At 37.1% G+C, this 21,125-nt stretch overlaps 3 protein-coding genes across 4 annotated transcripts; 2 read left to right on the plus strand and 1 right to left on the minus strand.

Annotated features, from left to right (window-relative positions):
* LOC18767727 (protein FANTASTIC FOUR 2) lies at positions 2,939-4,557 on the plus strand. Its single transcript, XM_007199815.2, has one exon. It carries the CDS (start codon positions 3,251-3,253, stop codon positions 4,388-4,390), a length of 1,140 nt encoding a protein of 379 aa, XP_007199877.1. The 5' UTR covers positions 2,939-3,250; the 3' UTR covers positions 4,391-4,557.
* On the minus strand, positions 10,111-15,644 carry LOC18768009 (mitochondrial Rho GTPase 2). Of its 2 annotated transcripts, none has more exons than XM_007199677.2 (14): positions 15,277-15,644; positions 15,035-15,167; positions 14,787-14,936; positions 14,519-14,695; positions 14,177-14,428; positions 13,873-13,941; positions 13,689-13,744; positions 12,906-12,987; positions 12,534-12,745; positions 12,023-12,092; positions 11,708-11,820; positions 10,911-11,061; positions 10,574-10,760; positions 10,111-10,482 (listed from the first exon to the last, which is right to left on the minus strand). In XM_007199677.2, the coding sequence occupies exons 1-14, from the start codon at positions 15,483-15,485 to the stop codon at positions 10,409-10,411; spliced, it is 1,935 nt and encodes a 644-aa protein (XP_007199739.1). In that variant the 5' UTR covers positions 15,486-15,644; the 3' UTR covers positions 10,111-10,408. The 2 variants fall into 2 exon arrangements, with proteins under 2 accessions (XP_007199739.1, XP_020426038.1); XM_020570449.1 differs by having other exon boundaries at positions 15,035-15,155; positions 15,277-15,591.
* LOC18766184 (pentatricopeptide repeat-containing protein At4g02820, mitochondrial) lies at positions 16,290-19,031 on the plus strand. The gene is made up of 2 exons (XM_007198927.2): positions 16,290-16,637; positions 17,525-19,031. Exons 1-2 carry the CDS (start codon positions 16,359-16,361, stop codon positions 18,779-18,781), a joined length of 1,536 nt encoding a protein of 511 aa, XP_007198989.1. The 5' UTR covers positions 16,290-16,358; the 3' UTR covers positions 18,782-19,031.

A 21,125-nucleotide genomic window follows, 5' to 3' on the forward strand; every position in this document is an offset into this window, starting at 1 on the left:
TTTTATATTTATTATATCATTAGAGTTTGACTCTGTATATTTTACCAAGGATCACTCGTTTCTTCTCTGCATCAATTCCTTTAATATTCTCTCTTTTGGTTCAACAATGGATCACACTTTTACCTCACTGGTTAAAATTCCAAAGATGACGAAGATCTTTTAGACAAATCTTTTGGTCTTGTGAGGAATACACTAAATCTCTGTTTCACATGAAAAAAAGATATGAATAATTTTCTGTTGAAAGAATATCTCTGTTGTGGTTAATGGCTTTTATGGTGTAAGAAGCAAGTTCTCATAGTTGTGAAGGTCAAGTCTCTATCTTTCTGTCCTATTTTATTCCATGAATGAGTTAAGAATAACCATTAGCTAATTAGGGGGAGGGGGAACATAAATAATTACTAATCATCTTCTCCTATTTAAGGCGATATGCGGAGAAAAACCACGTAAATCAAATTATTCGTATTAGATTCGAGGATTAGCATTATTGAACATCAGAACATCCAATGTACTATCTGTTGATTTCTGAGCAGTTTGTTCATTTGTTTCCTCAAAAGACTATTACAAGTAACTACTAATTTAGCTCTCTTAAGGTGCATACAGGTACAAACTGACCCAAATAATAAATAAATTCATGGGAAATTAAGATGTTTGATTTTTGCAGTCAAGTTCAAGGCAATCATAGGCCCTGAGCATGATGAGGACTGGCAAGCAATTCTGATCATTGCTCCATAAAAAAGTTCTAAAACATATATATATTTCACATGCAAATTGTCAGGTGCAAGTAATTTCTGAATTACAGTAAATACTTATCCATAAACTTTTGGATTTTATCTTTAAAAACAATGTGGTCACATATTCTTACAGTGCTCATGCTTCTGTATATTTCATCCAAACAGAGATAAAATTCATCCACTGATTAATTGAACCTATTGCAGCTGAATTAATTGCAGGGTAACTCTTGTCTTAATGAAATTACCTGGGGGGTTTAAGATGGACAGCAAATAAAAGACCAAACACAAAAGATAAACAACATGATGGATTTTTCCAATATCAGGAAAGGTTCTGGGATTTTTCTAATGGGAACCAGTTTAGGGCAAGGCATCCATTTTACTGCTAGATGCCTTCAAGTCTTTTTCTGATGTGAAAATTATAGTAGCTGATAGTACTATAGTACGGTTCTCTTTGATTTTCGAACTGGTCTCAGTTCCTTGGAAATGCATGTTTAAGCCGCATACCTTTGAAAGAAAAGTGCAGAGAAGGGTTAGGGATCTTGCTCTGCTCCACTTCATGTCAGCTGGTGCAAGTGGGCAGGGCAACTATTTTTGCTATCAACTTTAAGAGAAGAATTCAATCCTTTCTTTAGCTAAAATTCTTATATGACTGAAAATGGTTTGGTTTTCTTTTCTTGTTCCTATATTTAAAACAATGCATGTTGGCTCAATAGTTTGCTTAATTAACAGGACAAACGGAAAGAAAAGAAAAGAAAAGAAAAACAGCAACGAAAGTGGCATCCAATGCCAAATTTCTATGGCCAACTTTTGCACTTTGGTTGCCTCTGCAGATTGTGTGAATGAATGTTAGATGCATGAGTTCAACTCAGAATTTCAAATGCTTGGAAAGCCTTAGCCTTTGATGCAGCAGCAAACACCTTTGGTGGTAATATTGCCTAACAAGTTAAAAGAACATGTAATTTGAGATTTTTTTAAAGCACGCACAAGCATGTCTCTACTTTTTTTTTTTTGGAATTTACCTAACAAAAGAAGATCTGGGAAAATTAGCAAAAGGGCAGGCCGCCCCCAGGGATAAAAAAGCAGGGAGATGTTGCTTTTCTTTTGCTGTGAAGAGTAAAAACTGCTACAAATTTGGGATTTTTGAGTGTGCAACAAGCTTCATGATTAGGGCTAATAACTCTTGCCTTATAAGACAGTAAAGACCAAAAGACAGGTTTATATTAACTTTAAGTGTCCTGTCCACCAATGGGTTCTTCTCGTAATCTCAATTGGTCGGTGATTTTATATGTTTTATGCTGATTGATTTCTGTTGCCACTCAGCTGATTGGTCATTTAACTGCACCTTTTTTTTTTTTTTTTTTTTCTCTGGTATGAAAGTTGAAACAATAAGTTAATTGAAAAATGGGTCCTCTAACATCATCAACTTAGTTTTTGACCAAAACACATGCAATAAAATTGGAATTCTGTGAATGAATATCAAAGAGAATCCTTCTTCCTTTATGTTCTCTCGGTTTGGTTTTCATTTGGAATTGGAAGTAAATGCAAATGGGTGAGAAAGCATAGTGTTCCCTAACAAATGAGGTAATTGCTCGTTTTCATTACATAAATTGATCCAACCCCACAATTATTTATAGTTAAGCAACCACAAAAAGTTGTCTTAGCGGCCAAGAATAACACGAAACTCATTCTAGAATTATTACCTCTGTTTTTCTTGGGTTTTCGAATTAGCATCTCTGTTTTCACAGGGTTAAAATTAAACTTGCTCTTATTAAAATCATACAAAGCAAAAACACTGTGAAAGCATCTCTGAAGATTGTTCCCAAAGGAAAAAAGAAAAAACTATTGCAGAATCTGTTTTGATTTCAGTTAGAAAATGATGAAACCATTGAAGAAAGCTCAAAAGTCAAAACTATTATTTTTCTCCTGCTTTTTGGAAGACTATGTTAAAGAACAGTTTTTTTTTATAGACTCAACCAAACATGCCCTAATGATTTTGATCCGCCCTACTACCACAAACGCCTTTACGACCGTCCAAAATACATTTTAGTTTATTTTGAGTTTCATCTTTTTCGAATTATAGCTCTCTCTATGACAATAGGCTTATAACGTGTGGCAGTATGGAAAATAAAACATATATGTATAATTCTAGTGGGCACAAAAGTTCCTTCCTTCACTTGAGTCCACAGTTTATGACTCTACAGAGGCTACAAAAATCCCCCACCATATCTCACTATAAATTCAAGCCCACCCCTTCCACTTCTCTTTCATATTCCTCACCCATCGGTTCCCTACCTCTTAATTTCTCTCAAGCCACCCGTCTGCAATTCTACCTAAACCAAAACCTGGGTTTTGTTTAAAATCTTGTCTTTCATCTAATTGTCACTCCACTTTTCTCATAAGACTTCAAATTTCTTACATTTTCATCCAAATTCAAGCTCCCCTCTTTCAACCCCCTCCCCTGTTCTGCCTTTTGCTCTGTTTTTTTCTTTTCTACTCAAATCCTTATTGTGCATATCAACATGTCGTCAACATCAAGCACTGTTTGCCATCAAGGGATGAAATCATGCCTCGAGCCTCTTGTTAGGCTCAAACTGGCTCCACCCAGGTCAAATTTTCCCTCGACCTCTTGTTGGGATTGCAAGCCTGACCCTCAAGAGACAGAAGAAATATCCCACATTGAAAAAACCATCACAACCACAAACAACAACTTGAACTTGATTGACAGCAAGGACGCTGACAAGCCTGGCTTGAGCTTCCTCCAGTCTCTCGGCAACCCGAAAAATCAGACCACAAAAACAGAGACTGAAACAGAGAAAGTCTATGTCCACCCACTTGTGAAGCGCTCTGCTTTAATGCTGAGCCCAAAAAGCTTGGAAATGTGCACTGAAAGCTTAGGCAGCGAGACCGGTAGCGAAAACGGCGGTGATGACTTTTCTCTTTTTTCGCAAATTGATGCTGACATTTCTTTTCTCTCACTTAAAAGCAGTGGAAAAATTAACCCAACATGCACTCCCACTATTACAAGTGAGAGTTCTAAAATATCGAGTGACAATAATGTTCGAGCTTCACCAAAGACATTGAAACGTAGTGTTGCTACTAGTTTTCCTCCTCCTTTAACATCCATCAGTGGCTCCAATGGTGTTCAAGTGAGGCCTCACAGAGAAGGCGGCCGGCTAGTTTTGAAAGCAGTTACTGTCAGCTCTCCTCCAACAGCCTATTTCCAAGCCGAGCGTGGTGATGGCAGGCTCAGGCTGCTTTTGTTGAAGGACCCTTCTCCGAACTGTGACATTGAAGAAGCTGGAGAGGATGAATGCGAAGAAGAATTCCCTGTGGAAGATGATCCAGCTGTTGAGGTTGAAGAAGATGAGGTTCAAAATCAAATGGAAGCTGAAAATGAAGCTTATGATTGTGAGGAAGAAAATGGCTTTGATGTTGAAACAGAGGAAATGGATTGGAAGAGTGGAAATGTGAAAACAGAGGAGATGGATGGGAATGCTGGAAATGTTGTTGAAGCAGAGGAGATGGATGGAAATAGTGGAAATGTTGCGGGTGAAAAGGGAATGGGGAAACTTCCAAGGCCAAGCAGATGCAAAGAAGGTCGGCGTGGGAACAAGAAGATGGTCATGAATTGGCCGGAGTCTTTTTGGGTCGCCACTTAGACACCTCCTCTTCTCTCTGTCTCGGCCTCTGTCTAATGAATATTTACTTATGATTTTTAGTTAATCTCTAGATTTTTCAGTCATTAATATTTGAAACTTCCATAAGCTTCGAATTTCTCCTCAGTATCCTAATGTTAGTTATTATCGTTATTGGACATTTCCATATATCTCTGTCTCTCTCTCTGTCTCTCTCTCTCTCATGAATATAATTAACCTATTGTTCCCAACGCATGCTTAACAGCAATTAGCAAAAGCCATGAACATTAAATAATTAGTAATAATAATATAAACGTGAATTAAGCTAATTAATCAGGACAATGAGCCCGACGCTTTCCAAAGTTCGAATTTTCATTAAGCATTTGAACACACGGGGCCATACTGACAACCAAACGTGCGCAAAGTGACGTAGTTTCACCAACTACCACAATTTTAAAGCATTTTGCTGGTCCAGCTCCCAAATGCTGTTAGCCAATCAAAGGGCCTAGCCATCACTTTTTGTGGCTAGCATTTAGGACCATCTCTTGAAAGCGCAGTATGTACTTTGAAAACTTAATCTTCGTTTCCCATGTTCTTCCCAAGCTACTTCTCAGAATTCAAATTATATATGCTAGACTTTCCTTACAAAAACTGTTGAGTTCAGTATACTAACATCATTATATATGAATCTAAAACATAGTTACACTGATTTTATACACAAAACGGTGTGATATGTGACAAGTTATGTGATGTGTATAAAACCGGAAAATGATAGGGTTTTAGTTTTGTTTTATTTTACAAATTTTTACATTTTCCGGATTCTTATACACCATATTTGATACCTTGTACGGATAAAAGCATCTTTGTATTTATACCCCCACACACTAGCCCAAAAGTGATGATATTTCATATAGGTTTTTTTATAACATGTACCCATAAACAAGAACTGAATGGTAGAACAACCCACATTTCCCTCATAAATTAAAATGGCATTTTCATGCAAAGGATTGCAAGTTGTGGGTACGAATGAATGAATGCCTGGTTAAGTATCATGGGGTAGGCCCCGAAAGGTAACATGGACTGACTTCATCAATGTCCGTCATCCATGTGGGATCACTTTTTTCCTCTTCAATCTCAAGATATTCCTTCCATCACAAACATACAAGAGTTGCGATCAAACATATACATGTTGCAGCTCTGGCAGTAAAGTTTCTTTACAAATTCCTTGTGACGGCTAACCAATAATTAATAGGGGTTTAGAGGTGTTTTTAGAGTACTATTAATTAATTAATTAATTAATTAATTGTTATGGTTGATATACCAAATTGAAATTCTCCACTGCTTCTCATTTTTAGGCTATATTAGCGCGCGTAATTAATAAAACACCTCTTTTCACGGCGACAAAGAAGGTAGTAATTTTGAAAGAGAGGACATTGTCCACTAAACTCATGAGGAGTTGGGGGGGATCCACACGTCATGTACCACAAGAGTTGTACGATGGAAGCTGTCAACTTTTGCACATGCAAACATTCAGTTCAATAAACATCATGTGCTTAATTTGAGAGGCTTTTAATTGAGATTAGAGAAAGGAGTGGAGGCCTTTATCATCAATATATTATCTCACAACAAAGAAGTCTTGTGATCGAAGTCTTGATCGTTTTATTGTCTGTTGAAAGTAGTATCAATATCCATGAAAGATACCGGCATGTTGGTACGCAATATATAACTGCCTGCCCAGATTTAGCCATTGATGGGTTTATATAAATGGCTAACATCACACTCCTCTGATCACTCTTAATCATAAAAGTCTCATACGTACCTCTTTACTGCAGATTTTTTCAGTCTTCACATGGCGCCATGGCTGGTGTTTGGCTATGTCGTACTAGATTGATCAAGTAGTGGTGAAAGTGAAATAATCCACCAAATTAAACACATGAATGAATTCCAAGTGGGCAAAACTTTGGACAGCGAGCGATGGGACTGATTTTCACCATGACGGTACTATATAGTACTAGGAAAATATACAACTCATGTTGTGACTGACTATACATATCTGAGTATCTGCATGCGAACCAATTAGGTTTTGTGTTTTCATATCAGGACCAAAATTGTACGTAGGTTTATATATATACACCTTTTGCGCACGTACTATCATTGAAAGGGATCTGACACATCCCATAATGGAGGGCCGAGAGGCTCCCATGAATGCATTTCTTCTCAAATTATATATCTCACAGTTACTCCTCCACCCTCCTAATTCCCAATGACATAGCTCAGGTTTTTGTACTAGTTACTCCCATCAATAAAATACTATCGTCATTCTCTCAAAAAGTTACTCCTCCACTCTTATGATTGGTTTGATTTCTATCGATCTCATTGGCCATTGGTGTATATTTTCTTTTATGTAACGTAGAACGTATAAAATATATCATCTATATAGACATTTTTGGATAAATATAATGTAATTTAGTAACATCACGTGATGGTATGATCCAGCTAAAAATTAGTTGCCCACACTCTGTCCATCCAATTGGACAGAGACACAAGAAAGAGAAAGAAAAGAAAAAAGCACACCCCCACAAAGACCTCAAATGTTGACGTCTCCACCCTTTTTTAGCTTTTGCGTTATGCGTATGCTACTTTGTGTCTGAGCCATCTCTCGCTTTCCCTCTCAACTTGCATGCATGGGTAAGGGTGAGTTGGCCTTGTCACTTGTGTGGTTTTGCTTTTGCACTTGAGAAAATATTACAAAAATATATATAAATGTTACGTGATAAATAGGACCGCACCAAGCTAGCTAAGCCCTAGAAGCCCACAAATGATATATGAAGTCCACGACAGGAGACAAAGGCCCTTCCTTGGCCATGGTCATCGATCTCATCCTGAAAATGTATGTGCCTTGCCCTTGGGAATGGGAAGATTGTAAATCCCACCAATTAATTATGTGTGGTCTTCCACTCAGCAGCAATGCATTGTCACCCTTCTTGTCTGACGTGTTCAACTTCATTGCTCTCCACATGTGTCCAATATATTATTACTCTCTTCCGTACATGCTTGTGTTGGACTTCCATGTCATCAACCTAATCCCTTTTCCTCTCTCTCTCTCTCTCTCTCTCTCTCTCTCTCTCTGGGGTAGCTTTAAACCAAGGCCACCAAAGTCCTTGGCGCTGATCGATCAATCGATATTATATACTTGTTTGGTGGCTGAAAAACAGAAAACATTTGTTTCTGTAGACATCTTTATCACCAATATTCTAAATGACATACTGATGGTTGAGTTGGTATTGGATTTTACAACCACAGACAGAAAGTGAGAAAGGGCGGGGAGGTGGGGGAAGGGCGAGTCTACCTTAGCAATGATGAAAAGTACATACATATAAAGTGAAAGCAAAAAATAAAATAAAAAACTAGGAAACTCTCCCCTTAAATTAACGAGTCCAAAACTCATGCAGTGACATGCATTACTTGTATTTAAAGTTAACCCACAATTAATCAAGTTATAAATACACATATCCCACATTGATTTGATTATTTTTGTGTAACATATCATATCATTAATAACTTGTCTTGTTATATTTATATATATATATATATATATATATATATAAACTAGTCATGCTCATGAGGGAAGCCGATGAGTGCAAGTGGTATATATATCTGCTGATGAGTGCAAGTGGTATATCTATATATGATCTTGTGAGAATATATACGGTTGACAAATGGTGAAGGGGATGATTCAGAGCAGAAGATCCACGACGGTATCAAAGGAGGACCCCACGATCCTATAAGCATTTTTGGATTCTGGATATCTTAGTCTATGCTGTTTTGTTGGGTATCATAAGATTTCTCTGTCTGCTACCTAGCTTGCAATTATTTCTCTCTCTCTAAAATAAAATAAAAAGATTTTCTGATCATCATTTTTGTAATATGTATGTGTCTGTCTCCAATTCGATCAATAGCCCTGGCCCACTCATACCCACCGATTATGCTAACTATAGCTATATAGCTAGGAACCCTAGCTAGTCGAGATGAACAAATCCTAGTGGGAAATCCTAGCCGTACGTCCTTGTTCCTGCCGACTCACACACACATCAATTACCGTCAATACGAGATGATACACTAAGATTGAATTCAGGGGATTTTTTTTCCCTTCACATTGCATGCAACATTTTTGTTCTTGATGAAGCTGATCAAATATCTGAATGAATATATATTCATAAAACGACATTCAAATTAATGACTAGCAAGCTTTGATTTGAGTTTAAAGAATATATGATATGATTACCATGCAGAAACTTGCATGGGGGTTATTTGGGTTCTAGTATTAGCAGCTAGCTAGGTTTTTCGATGCCTGCAAGTTCATTCTTTTGTAACTTCAAGGGCTAAACTAAGCACCAAATGTACCTCTAGCTAGGGCTATATGTTGAGATTTTAGAGTCTCTATACAGTTTTTTCATGGAAGATCCTCTCTCTCTCTCTCTCCCTCTCTCTCTCTCTCTAAGCCACCAATAATGTGGGGACAAATATCTTGGCCGCAGTGATGCATGAAGGAAACTAGTCAAAAGCATGCAGCTAAAAGCGATCACTTGAGATCTTGTGAGGAATAAAATTGCTCCTTCATGTCAGGCAGATAGATCACAGAGAGAGACTTGACCAAGGGAGGTTCTTCTTGGGAGTGATGGATGGAATCAATGAAATAAGATTTTGTTTACCTCTTTCCCCTCCAACTTGGTCTGATACTTCGATCTTCCAAAATCCCACCTTTTCAAATATTTTTCTTTTTCTTTTTCAAAAGTTCAAAATTACATTTACTTAATTTATTAGACGTCAATAATCAAGTCACTGATTAGAAGATAATTAAAGACATCTCTGAACGTTAAATTTAACCACACTTGATTTTTTTTTTCTTTAATGAAACAAGAAAAAACTTACAAAGAAGATTCCATTGGAATGCCAATATTGCATACACCAAAACAATTTTTAATTTGAAGAAAATCAGAAAAGCAAATACAAAGTTGTGAATAAGGCCCCAATTGAAGGTTTCTGTGGGTGAGATTATAGAAAATTTTGGCCAACAAGTTCAATCAGGTAAGCATAAAGAGGAACATGAACATCTGGATTGAAGGCAGAGACACCCTTTAGACAAAATCACAAGTCTATGTTTCCTTGCTCACTCAACCTAGCTAGCATCATTTAGGATTTAGCTTGTCACACGTTAAAAATCAAATGCACCCACTAATGGAGCTACATTTACAAATATGCACGTCCATCCAGTCACGGGGCGCCCAAATTGGCGCAGACAACTTTTTGCCGAAATTACACATCATTACTGCATGAAGCAATCTGAGACGACATCACTTGCAACTAAAATGTCTACACTTTGTTTACTATATTGATCTTAAACGTTTATTGTGTGGGAGGTTGGTTTTACATGCCTAAACAACTGAGATTAGCGAAAAGCTTGTAACTTAAGTGGTTAAGAATAGTTGCACCCAAAGTTCCCTCCCTCACTATCACTTGTATCCCCAAATAAATAAATACACAAGTGAGATTGATGGCGAATGGATTTTCAGATTGGACGACACTCGATATGTATTAAGCTGAAGAAGCCCATTCTTGATACGATTTATTCAGAGGCGATCTATTAAGTTCCATTTTCACTTCCAAGAAGCCCAGCCCAAGAACTAAGACGTTTGCTTGTTGTCTCGTTCTTTCAGTATTTTGACAGTTAAAAGAAAGGGATAACTACTCTCAGCATCAAACTTCATTATTATTAATAACGTTGATGTTGCACTACTGTTTAAATTACAAGCCATTCTTACCTGGAGTATAATGTATAAGGAGATTTGTAAATGTTAAAGGAAATCAGCCCTCTCTGGGAGAAAAATAATTGCAAGCAATTTCTATACATGTGCTGTTTTTAGAATGTCCCAATAGAACTTGTCCCAAAAGTTTCTAGGAAAAACCACGCAAAACTAACCCATCAACGAAATTGTTCTCGTAGACTGCAACAGCAATTGATTGATGGCCAAATCCCGGCACCTAACCGGAAGCGTTTCTCCTTGCTGAATACGCACGATACGCTGCCAGTCCAACAAAGGCAGCAGCAGCACCAACTATAAAACGATATGACAGATCTATATAGTTAGTGTGTATGAACTCAGAAGAGAATTCTTAGAGAGAGAGAGAGAAGAGAGTGAAACATACCTGAAACACACATAAGTGATCGATTAACAACCTGAAGGTACTTCTTGCGGTTCTTCCTAGTCTCAGTTTCAGGAATACTCAAGTGAGGATGCTCAGCTACACTTAGGATTCTATTGAACACATCATTCATAGTGTTCAACTTCATGCTCACACGAACAGGTGCCTCTATGCCCAATTCCTGACTAATCTGAAGAGAAGAGTAAAAAATCATAATTATTAGCTAGTTTCTCCCTCAAATAAACAACATGAAGCAAAATCACAACTTCATGGAGTAGTTGATCATTCATTTCCAAACATATGCAAGTATGTGAAGACAAAACAATGAACACTTGTATACCCCTAGTGAATCTCGTACAGCCATTGGATATGGATCCAGATCATCCTTAGCAGCAATAAGGAGGCAAGGTACACCATAGCCACTTTCTTCTCCTTGCTTAGCAACCTCCACAAGGAGCTCTCTTGATCTCTTCCATGAATGTTCACTTGAACTGGAAAGTGAAAAACAATGTCACAGCATGAAATCACTGACATAAACAACTTAGAATTCTTCCGGCACATCTAAGTTATTCAAACAATGCCACAAAGGCATGTTAACCAACCGATCTACATGCTACAAATATTAGATAAACAAATTGATCGAAGTATTTATATGAATCTAACCATCAAAAGGTCTAAATTTTTAATGTGCAGCTTCTAAGTTTCATTAACTTTTTGGCCATTTTCCCCCGTATTTGTATGAATCTAACCATCAAAAACCATTTTCCAAGAAAAATCTATTTGCAAACTTTGAACTAGTCCAGACAAACCAAACCACCAAACCTTACATGGGTTGGTTAATTAGGTTCTAAGAAACCACGTCTCCTCTGACGGTTTGACTTCGTGTTAAGCCTAGTCTGAAGCAAACAAAACCAAGGTAGTACCCCTATATACAGAATACCTTGAATTGTTAAAATTATATACATATATGAGTAAACCATGCAAAATTATGTTAAATCCTATAACAATGCCAGTAATCGAAATTGGTCAACAACTCACAAAAGAAAAGCCTAACACACATTACCATTGTGCTCCATTTTGTGGAAAATTGAAATAATAAATTTGTTAATTTTAATGAACAAAAGAAAATCAAATCACCTGTCATGGACAAAGACAGCTACATCACAGGCTGCCAAAAAGGTCTTCTTAGAAAAAAAGGTTTTAACTTCGTCTTCTGGTATCTCTCTCAATACAAGAGTCTTCTTATTCCCCTATAGCACAAGTCACAACATCAATTAATGGATACATTTAGGTCCAAGATATTAGAAATCATATAGGCAATCATGTTTGTTCATTTCTTTTGTTTGCCACATATCCATTTACGTTCATCCAGGAATTTATCAAACTTGCTCTCTTCTCACAAAAATAATTTCAATGCATGTAAGAATTTTTTTTATATTTGACGGTACTCACCCCAACCTGGTTAACAACATTCACTGCGAAACGCTCACCAGTTGTTGTAGTGTCACTCTTTGAGAAAGACCTGAGGTTGAAATTGGCAACAATATATTAACAATGTCAAACAAAAAATAAATGATGTACAGTCACCACAATAAATTCTGAAATGGACAGAGTCAAACAGGAAATAGGTAGCAGATATGGAGATAGCTGAAAATTCATAATATAATGCTTGGACACCCAAGTGCGGCACATCCACGTGAGCTTTCTCTCAATTTGGAAAAAAAAGAAAATAAGGTTTTTTCAGGTGTAAAATATTTCAATTGTGTAAAACTCTATAGCCGCATTTGAGAGAATTTTGTTTTTAACCAAGGATCGAAAACAAATGGGAGATAAGGTATTGAGTAAAATTTGGAAGTGTGAGTCAATAGGTTAAATTTGTACAGTCACCTCTTCCTCTTCATTTTATATAATAATACAGAGTACTAGATACCATATTGAGCACAGTAAAGTTGGAGAGCAATACCTTCCTATGAATGAATTCAAAAGAGCAGTTTTTCCTGCATTTTTAGGACCAAACACGAAGCAGTGGAAGACATTTCTTTCAGTTTTTTGCTTTTTACGATCTACTGATCTTCTTCTAGTAACATGGAGCGCAGAAGCAGGAGCACCAGTGTATCCAATGTATATCAAGTTAGCCATACTTTTCTTTGGATCTATTAGTGTCATGAGGGCCCACTGGAATCACACATAAAACACAAATACAGTTACAGCATACAATTGACTTAACGAGATTAAAAGAAAGACACTTTTATCATCCAGAAATAGATAAAACAAAAAATGGTGACGAATATAAGCAGCTACTCTAAACAGGGTAGCAACAAGAAAGAAGATATACCTCAGACAGGAACGCATTAAGAGGTAAATTCCCTGATGCTGTTATCTCTGCAGCATCTTCAAAAGGTAGTTCACTCCAAGGACTGAAAAAAAACATTGAACACAATACTAAGAAATCTATTATGGAGAATAAAAAGAAACCAAGATAGGGACATTCATTATTTAATCCCACAATATACTGGTGGCAGTTAATTAAAAATACTTGAAAAAGGTACAAAAGCATAGAGATAGATCAGGACTTCATGCAGGTGGCAGTTAATAGGAAATACTTGAAGACATTAACGCATGTAGCTCAGGAAAAACTATCACAATCAGAAGTACTATATCATAGAAAATACAGAAACTATGAAACATTTTGAAAGTGACATCCTGGCTATCTGGACTTACCATTTGAGAACTTAAAGTTAAATTCATCACGAGACAGATTAAAGATGAATCCATCATTAATATGTTTCAGCAACTCATAAAGCTGAACTATATTGTCAGGATGTTATTCCAACAATCAAGAGGTGTGAGTAAATATTTAATTGTGTGTGAGGAACAGAAAATCTACTGCCAATAAAACAGCAGATATAAGCTGAAGCACACATCTATTAAATAACTTCGGAACCTTGCAGGCAGCAGGGATGCTCCCTTCTCAGCTGGCACAAGGCATTATATGCAGGTAACCATTACAGTGGGGTTTCATTGAATAAGTAATGAAAACAAAACTAGGTATGCAAGCAAATATAATGAAATATATACTGAAAACTATTGAACAAATTCTAATAATAATTGAATTCACCTTTCTGGAGCAGTAGCAAATAGGTCCTCAAGCTGATGTGGTTGTAGGGCTCCGTCCTAGTTGCCAAGGTACATTTGGAAATAAAATGACAGAATAATCATTAGCACCATAAACAGAGACAAAACATAAATTACAGTGCAAAGGCATAGAAGAAAGTATGGTGAGAATGGATATCAGGGTATACATTATCAGTGTCGAATAAACGGAAGATCCCCCTCAGGAACTCAACAGCTTCAGTTGTCAGCTCCACGCTCTAAAACAAGACATTTAAGAATAAGTATTGCATATTCACCATTAAAAAACAAAGTATTATGAAATATGGCAGTAAAAAATAAACACATTGGCGGGAGCCAATAAACAGATTTTCTATTCATTAGTATTACAATGCTAAAGTTTTTATCATAAAAGCTTGCATCTATGCCTTCAAATGAACAAAAACAGTGTAGAAACACTAAAACTTCAAAATAACAAGACCTTTTGAGCTATACCTGATCTGGAGCACGCTTGGATGGAACTGGAACAAACTCATCTGCAAGTTTTAGGTCATCATCGTATCCAAATTTTCTCAAGACGGCCCAAGTTGTCTCAAGACGTCCTTTCTCAATGAAAAGAGCATGAAGAAAAAGGAACCCACTGAGGGTAAGACCAATATCGTTGATACCATCTGGTAGCTTCTCATGTACAACCCTTTTAACTCCCACAATTTCAGCAGGCTGTAGTGGAGCATTAAAACATTTAACCTGTTTGTGGCAGTTACCAAATGTCAAACTTCCAAATAAGTGACTGAAAAACGATAGGAAGAAATGCAACAGAAAAGGGAAAAAGGAAACCTGGAATTCATTCAGTTCTGAATCATTGAGGGCACCGTCCATGTCATGATCACAAAGAGTAAATATCCTTCTCAAAGCGCTAATGCATCGGGGTTGCAGAGCTTGCCTTTCTTGATCAAACAACGGGGTTGTTGGATGAAGGACTGCCTTCTGAGCATAATAAAATACTTCCGGAACCTATAAACAAGTAATTTACAAAGTTCAAACATCAAGATCTCTTACCTTTATTTAACACAGGAAACAAAAGTGTTTAGGCATCTGAATATACCTGATTATTAGTGGCTGCTGAACACTCAATGCAAGTCTCGATTTCCCTAAATTGCTGCATGATAGGAGACATCACCTGCTCCATGCTCATTGGCGCCTGTTCGTCTTGCAAATCTAACTTGCATCCCACCAGAATAACCGGCACCTTCACCTACCCATTTCCAATTTTCTCATAATATCAATTAACTAAATAATTGAAAATCAACAAGAAAAACAATGCCATGCCAGTAAAGCAATAGAATTACAAACCCCCAAGTGACGAAGCTCAGGCAGCCAGTAAGTAGAGAGACGACTGAGCGTCATCGGTTGATCACAGGCATAAGTTAACACCACCACATCAGCCCGCTTCAATTCTTCATTGCGCTTACTACTATTCTCCAAGCTAAATATATTTTATCAATACAAACTTCAATAAAAAACAGCTATTTTCGTTTTTTCTTGGCAAAAAAGAAATTGCAATTTTCGTTCTTAGTGTGTATGTATAGACATACCTGGAAGAGGTATCGATGACGGTGAGGGGAACGAGATCGTTGTACAAATCGGCGGGGAGGCGCGTCGGCGGGAGCACAGGAGGGACGTTTCGGTCGAAGGCTTCGGTGGCCACTGCAGAGATCAAGGTCGACTTGCCGGTGCCACGGTCACCGGCGACGACGACTCGGACGCCGGTGCGTTTTCCGCCATAGATACCTGTTGTTGACATCTTCGTCTTGGGAAAAGCGCGAACTGAGAGTCGCAGGGTTTTATGTTGAACGTATCAATATCAATGAAGGCGTGAGATTGACGACGGTGTCTGAGCTGCCGTTTGAGTGATGATTTGTTAGTTTGGCGACAAGTCACTTTTCATTCCGTGGTTTTATTTTGGCAATTTGACCCTTGTATTTTGATTCTATTACAATTCAAAGACATATCTTGTATTTCAACAAAAATAAAAAAGACATGTCTTGTATTTTGATTCTATCATAATTCAAAAACATCTAAACTTCTGTATAATTACACAACGACTATTTTTACTCACCATTTTAACTCAAAGTGTATCATTATTATTATTCTCAACCTTTGACACATGTCCATTAGCATAACCATGGTTTCATAATTACAAAGCAAAAGTTAACTATAGTTAGGTATATGAATACATATCAAGTGTTGAGAAGGGTGATAATGATACATATTAAATTAAACTGGTGAGCAAAAATATTTCCCATATTCATTATATATATATACACATTTTAGATGGAATTTAGGATAAAATTGTATGAAAATTTAGATGTCTCTTTAAATTGCGAGAGAATCAAATTACAAAGATTAAATTGACAAAATTAAATCTACATACATAGACCAAAATAAAAAAATCGACAAATTGCAGAGCCCAAAAATAATGTTAATTTTTGTCTTAGTGTAGTTTTCAGCCCAGTTTAATTCTTCGTGGCCCAAAATGGCCCAGTTTAATTCTTCTTGGCCCAACAAAAGCTCAATGGCTCTTGTGTCCAATGCCCAAGACGGTGACGTCGAGAGTTAAGGGTCTTGAGACTGACAGCAGCTGAGACTGGCAAAGAGGTTCAAGAACTGAAGGAAGATGTTAAATCGAACCCTGCGGAGCTCCATCGCCGCCGTCCGCCACTTCACGGCGGAGGCGCATGTGGAGACGAAGGCGGCGACCGCCAGTGTGGAGAAAAGCTCGAGCGGTGGCCGAGACACGCTGGGAAGGAGACTTATGAGCCTGGTGTTTCCAAAACGCAGCGCTGTGATTGCCATACGGAAATGGAAAGAGGAAGGGCACAAGGTGCGCAAGTATGAGCTCAATCGCATCGTTCGTGAGCTTCGCAAGCTCAAGCGATACAAACACGCACTCGAGGTTGGTTTGTTTAACAAAAACCCTTGTGTTTATGCTCTGTTCAAGTTAAAGTTTTAATCTTTGGTTTGCTCTTGATGCTTTTGCTTAGTTGTAGAAAGTCAGAAGTACTTTTAGGATTGATGGTGTTGGGGGGTTTTTTATGCATGGTTGAGTTTGCGTAAATGGTATGAGTTGATAGGTTTAAATGAGTGTATATTGTTACAGAGCATATAGCATTTTGTTACCCAGTCAAATTTGCTTTAAACATTTGAAGGTGCAAGGTATTTGAATTCTGTTGAAGTTGAATTGGTGAAGTAAACATTGGAATGCGTTTGGTCTGGTTGATAATGTTGGTCTTACAGAAGTACTTTTCCAAGTGTCCAGCTTTTAGTATTTTTGTTTAGGAATTATAATGAAGGTGTGCTGTTGAGTATTCCAACTCTCAAGAATGCGCGCCAGGGGATAATTGAATGTGCATATGGAGTGATTGTAAAATTTGTTCAAGAAAACCTTCAAGTTAATGTGGCTGTCGAGAGGGCTATTGTTTTCCTGTCTTCTGTTTTCATTCATGAGCAGTGATATAAGTTTCAGCTAACTTTTGTAAAGTTGAACATGATCTATAAGTTTGTATTAAAAAAGGGGTTGTGTAAATATGGAATTGATATGTATTCTCTCGCGGTTGCAGTCTGCTAGAATATTCAATTTGGTGACCCTAGGCCTTTCTGCTAACTTTTTCCCTTCCATTTTCCTTTTCAATTTCTTATATGTTGGCTTCTTGGTTATAGCTACCTTAGTTATTGGGATGCCAGATAAATCTAGTTCGATGTTTCATAACTTATTGAGCTTTCCGGGAAATTGTTTCCTTTTCAACTGGCCTCCTATTTTAATTTTGAACATTGTTTATGCAGATATGTGAATGGATGACTTTACAACAAGATATGAAGCTACTACCAGGTGATTATGCCGTTCACTTAGACTTGATTGCAAAAGTTCGTGGCTTAAATAGTGCAGAAAAGTTTTTTGAGGATCTTCCTGATCAGATGACAGGCCACCCCACCTGTACAGCTCTTCTGCATACGTATGTGCAGAATAAATTGTCTGATAAAGCAGAAGCTCTGATGGCAAAGATGTCACAGTGTGGTTACATGAAGCATCCCCTTGCTTATAACCACATGTTGTCCTTGTACGTTTCCAATGGGCAATTTGACAAGGTTCCAGAAGTAATTCAGGAGTTGAAGAGTAATACTTCGCCAGATGTTGTTACTTACAATCTGTGGTTAACTGTTTGTGCTTCGCAAAGTGATGTTGAAACTGCAGAAAAAGTTTTCCTTGAGTTAAAGAAGGCAAAGCTAAATCCTGACTGGGTTACCTTTAGTACGTTAACCAACTTGTACATAAAAAGTTTGCTGACCGAAAAAGCAGCAGTTACCTTGAAGGAGATGGAGAAAATAGCATCTCGGAAAAATCGAGCTGCATATTCATCCCTGCTCAGCCTGCATACAAACATCGGCGATGAGGATGGCGTTTGGCGAATCTGGAAGAAAATGAAATCATGTTTCCGCAAAATGAATGATGCTGAGTACACATGTATGCTATCTTCGCTTGTGAAACTCAAGGAGTTTGAAGAAGCTGAGAAACTCTATACTGAGTGGGAGTCTGTTTCTGAGACTCATGATGCCAGGGTTTCAAATATACTTCTTGCAGCGTATATCAACAAAGACCAAATGGAAATGGCTGAAACATTTCATAATCGCATGGTGCAAAATGGCATAACGCCTTGTTACAGTACTTGGGAGCTTCTTACATGGGGTTTTTTGAAACAAAAACATACGGAAAAAGTGCTAGATAATTTTAAGAAAGCTGTTGGTAGTGTGAAAAGATGGGATCCTGACAAAAGATTGATTGGAGAAGTATTTAACAGGCTCAAGGAGGAAGGCAATATAAAAGGGGCAGAAGAACTATTGTTGTTTCTTCGGAATGCTGGTCATGTGAGCACTGAGATATATAATTCAGTTCTAAGAACTTATGCAGAAGCTGGTAAAATGCCACTTATAGTTGCAGAAAGGATGGAGAAGGACAATGTTCAGTTGGATGAAGAGACTCGCAGACTTATAAAACTGACTAGCACAATGTGCGTGAGCGAAGTTCCTAACATACGCTCTTGAATGCAAGTGCGATGTGAAATTTACTTCCAGAAAATTAGTAGAATTGGTTGTTTTTCAGCTAACTTTTTGTAGCCATAATGGTTTACTATATGATGCTTCAAATTATAGATTGCATTTGTTTTCTCGATCTTTGAATTTGCTTGTTTATGTTGGCTGGATAACAAGAAGGTGGGATTTGAATGTGATCAAGAAAGAATGCTGTTCATTGTTCTGAAACCAAATCTATATATAAGTTGCTTCTTTTCTTTTCCTTTTTTTTTTTTTTTTTTTCCGGGGTTTATGGGCAGAAAGTTTTGCAGTTTACCTAATGGATTTCGAACAGTTTCTGGTTCAACAAGCAGTTTGACTGATGAATATGGGCAGTAGAGCTGTAAATGTATGTCAAATAGGGGGTTGATTAATTGGGTCATTGATCTTTACACCAGTATATATTTGTTTCAATCAAGCCAGGTCTTCCTTGACCTGCCAAACCCAACTGAACTGCCACTTCTGTTGACCTAGCACTTTGCAATCTTTATGGGTTGGGGCTGGCTGACCCACTTTAATTTTGTCGGATTCTTTTAGAACTGAGCTTTCAACCAAAGCTATACTAACAGTCCCTCCATCTTCCATTGACTGCAAAGTTCACAAAAAATAAAACAGATAAATTTAAGTATTTATCAATAGATACAATGTAATTATAAAGTGATATATTACAAACTGTGTTAAGATTATATACAAGCAATTGAACTAGGGCAGACTTACGCCCTAGTCAACAGACCTAATCCGCATCTACTAAACCAAATTATACTTTAATTTAATGTGTCTTCAAAATGACAAATACCCAAGAGCTTTGGTTCCCAGTAACTATCATACAAAAATAAGATAATATATACAAAACCTAACTTTTATATATTTGCTTGTGTATGTCACAAGTGGAACTCACTTTCCTAAACCACACTTTGAACAGATGGACTGATGGTAGCGTTGGTAAGGTAGTTAAGAAGAAGCACTGTATACATACGTATGAAATTTGGTAGACTTAATTCGAGTGTGGTTTATTTTGTATATTAAAAATTCTGACCAAAATTTAAGGGGGAAAGAAAAACTTTTAGAAACAAAAACAGGTTATGGTGGAAGGAGCCGACATCAGAACGTTACGTGAAGAATAACTGCAGCAACGACCAAATAGGAAAAGGGGTTTACACAACCCAACCCAACCCAACCCAACCCAACCCACGTCCACGTCCCACTTGGACCTATACACACCAAATTACGGAAATGCCCATCTTTTTATCAGAAAACTACATGAACCTAATTATGATGTATTTGGCTTCTGGTCAGACCCATTTTCCTTGTATAATGACCTTTACCCCCCCTGCATTTCTAATTCTGGATATTTGATTTTAGATTTTAGATTTTTTTAAAAATACAAGTTATAGTTTAATTTACAGAGAAACTCAAATTTGGATGCAAAGAAATGGACTCTATATCATATATTTTATTAAGAAACACAAGATTTGTTGGATGGTTGACTATGTGGACATTGACTTATTTAAATCGATATAATAAAATAACTTTAAATTAATTCAATCTACGCGAAGATGAATTCGAATTTAGATACAAAAAAAGGGGTAAACTTTTACTCATAAATCCCAAATTTGTTGAATGATTGGCCATGTGGACATTGACTTCCTTAAACCAATGTAGGAAAGTAACTTTTGATAGATCCCTTTATTTCATTAGGTTTTATCATCATTTTTGCTCTATACATAAGGTTTGATATTAGTGAGTAAAAGTCAAAATAATTTTGAATTTGGATATAAATAAAACAGTCGACGACAGTGTTTAATTTGAAGTTAAATACCAATTTATATGCAAGTGACAAACATGGAAGATAGTTGGAGTTTTGAACAGTTATAAAAGATAATTGGAGTATTTAATTTTCAAAATTCCAATCATGCATGGATTATAGGGTTAATCATCATAAATCAAACAAATTGTACTTGACACGGAAAGGTCAAAGTAGTCATTAAGGAAAATCCAACCTACACAGAACCGGCAAACCGCATGTTGGTTTTGTGCGTAATTCTAGTCGTAAACTAGGGTCAATTAATAAATTTTAATTTGTTAAGAACTGCGCTGGCATAGTCTCGCATTTGAAGATTTAGCAAAGACGCGACCCCAAACGACGACGTGTAGTGAAATATCTAAAAAGAAAACATATTTACACGCGCTTTTAGAGAGAGAGAGAGAGAGAGAGATAATTTAGTTTTCTCACACATGAGACCTTGGCTATGAATTATAGGATTTTCTCTCTCTTAATTTGGTTACGTTCCTGAGAGAGAGAGAGAGAGAGAGAGTG

Source organism: Prunus persica, chromosome G8 (assembly GCF_000346465.2).
Source record: "Prunus persica cultivar Lovell chromosome G8, Prunus_persica_NCBIv2, whole genome shotgun sequence".
Classification (NCBI taxonomy): domain Eukaryota; kingdom Viridiplantae; phylum Streptophyta; class Magnoliopsida; order Rosales; family Rosaceae; genus Prunus; species Prunus persica.

Excerpts from the sequence above, each read along its gene's own strand:
- LOC18767727 (XM_007199815.2), top strand. The coding sequence starts at position 3,251 with ATGTCGTCAACATCAAGCACTGTTTGCCATCAAGGGATGAAATCATGC.
- LOC18768009 (XM_007199677.2), bottom strand. The coding sequence starts at position 15,485 with ATGTCAACAACAGGTATCTATGGCGGAAAACGCACCGGCGTCCGAGTC. Across the intron at positions 12,988-13,688 it reads TTTGCTACTGCTCCAGAAAG|TCCTTGGAGTGAACTACCTT; the intron begins GTGAATTCAATT and ends GTTTTTTTTCAG. Across the intron at positions 10,761-10,910 it reads CTGTACGAGATTCACTAGGG|ATTAGTCAGGAATTGGGCAT; the intron begins GTATACAAGTGT and ends TCTTCTCTTCAG.
- LOC18766184 (XM_007198927.2), top strand. The coding sequence starts at position 16,359 with ATGTTAAATCGAACCCTGCGGAGCTCCATCGCCGCCGTCCGCCACTTC. Across the intron at positions 16,638-17,524 it reads GATACAAACACGCACTCGAG|ATATGTGAATGGATGACTTT; the intron begins GTTGGTTTGTTT and ends TTGTTTATGCAG.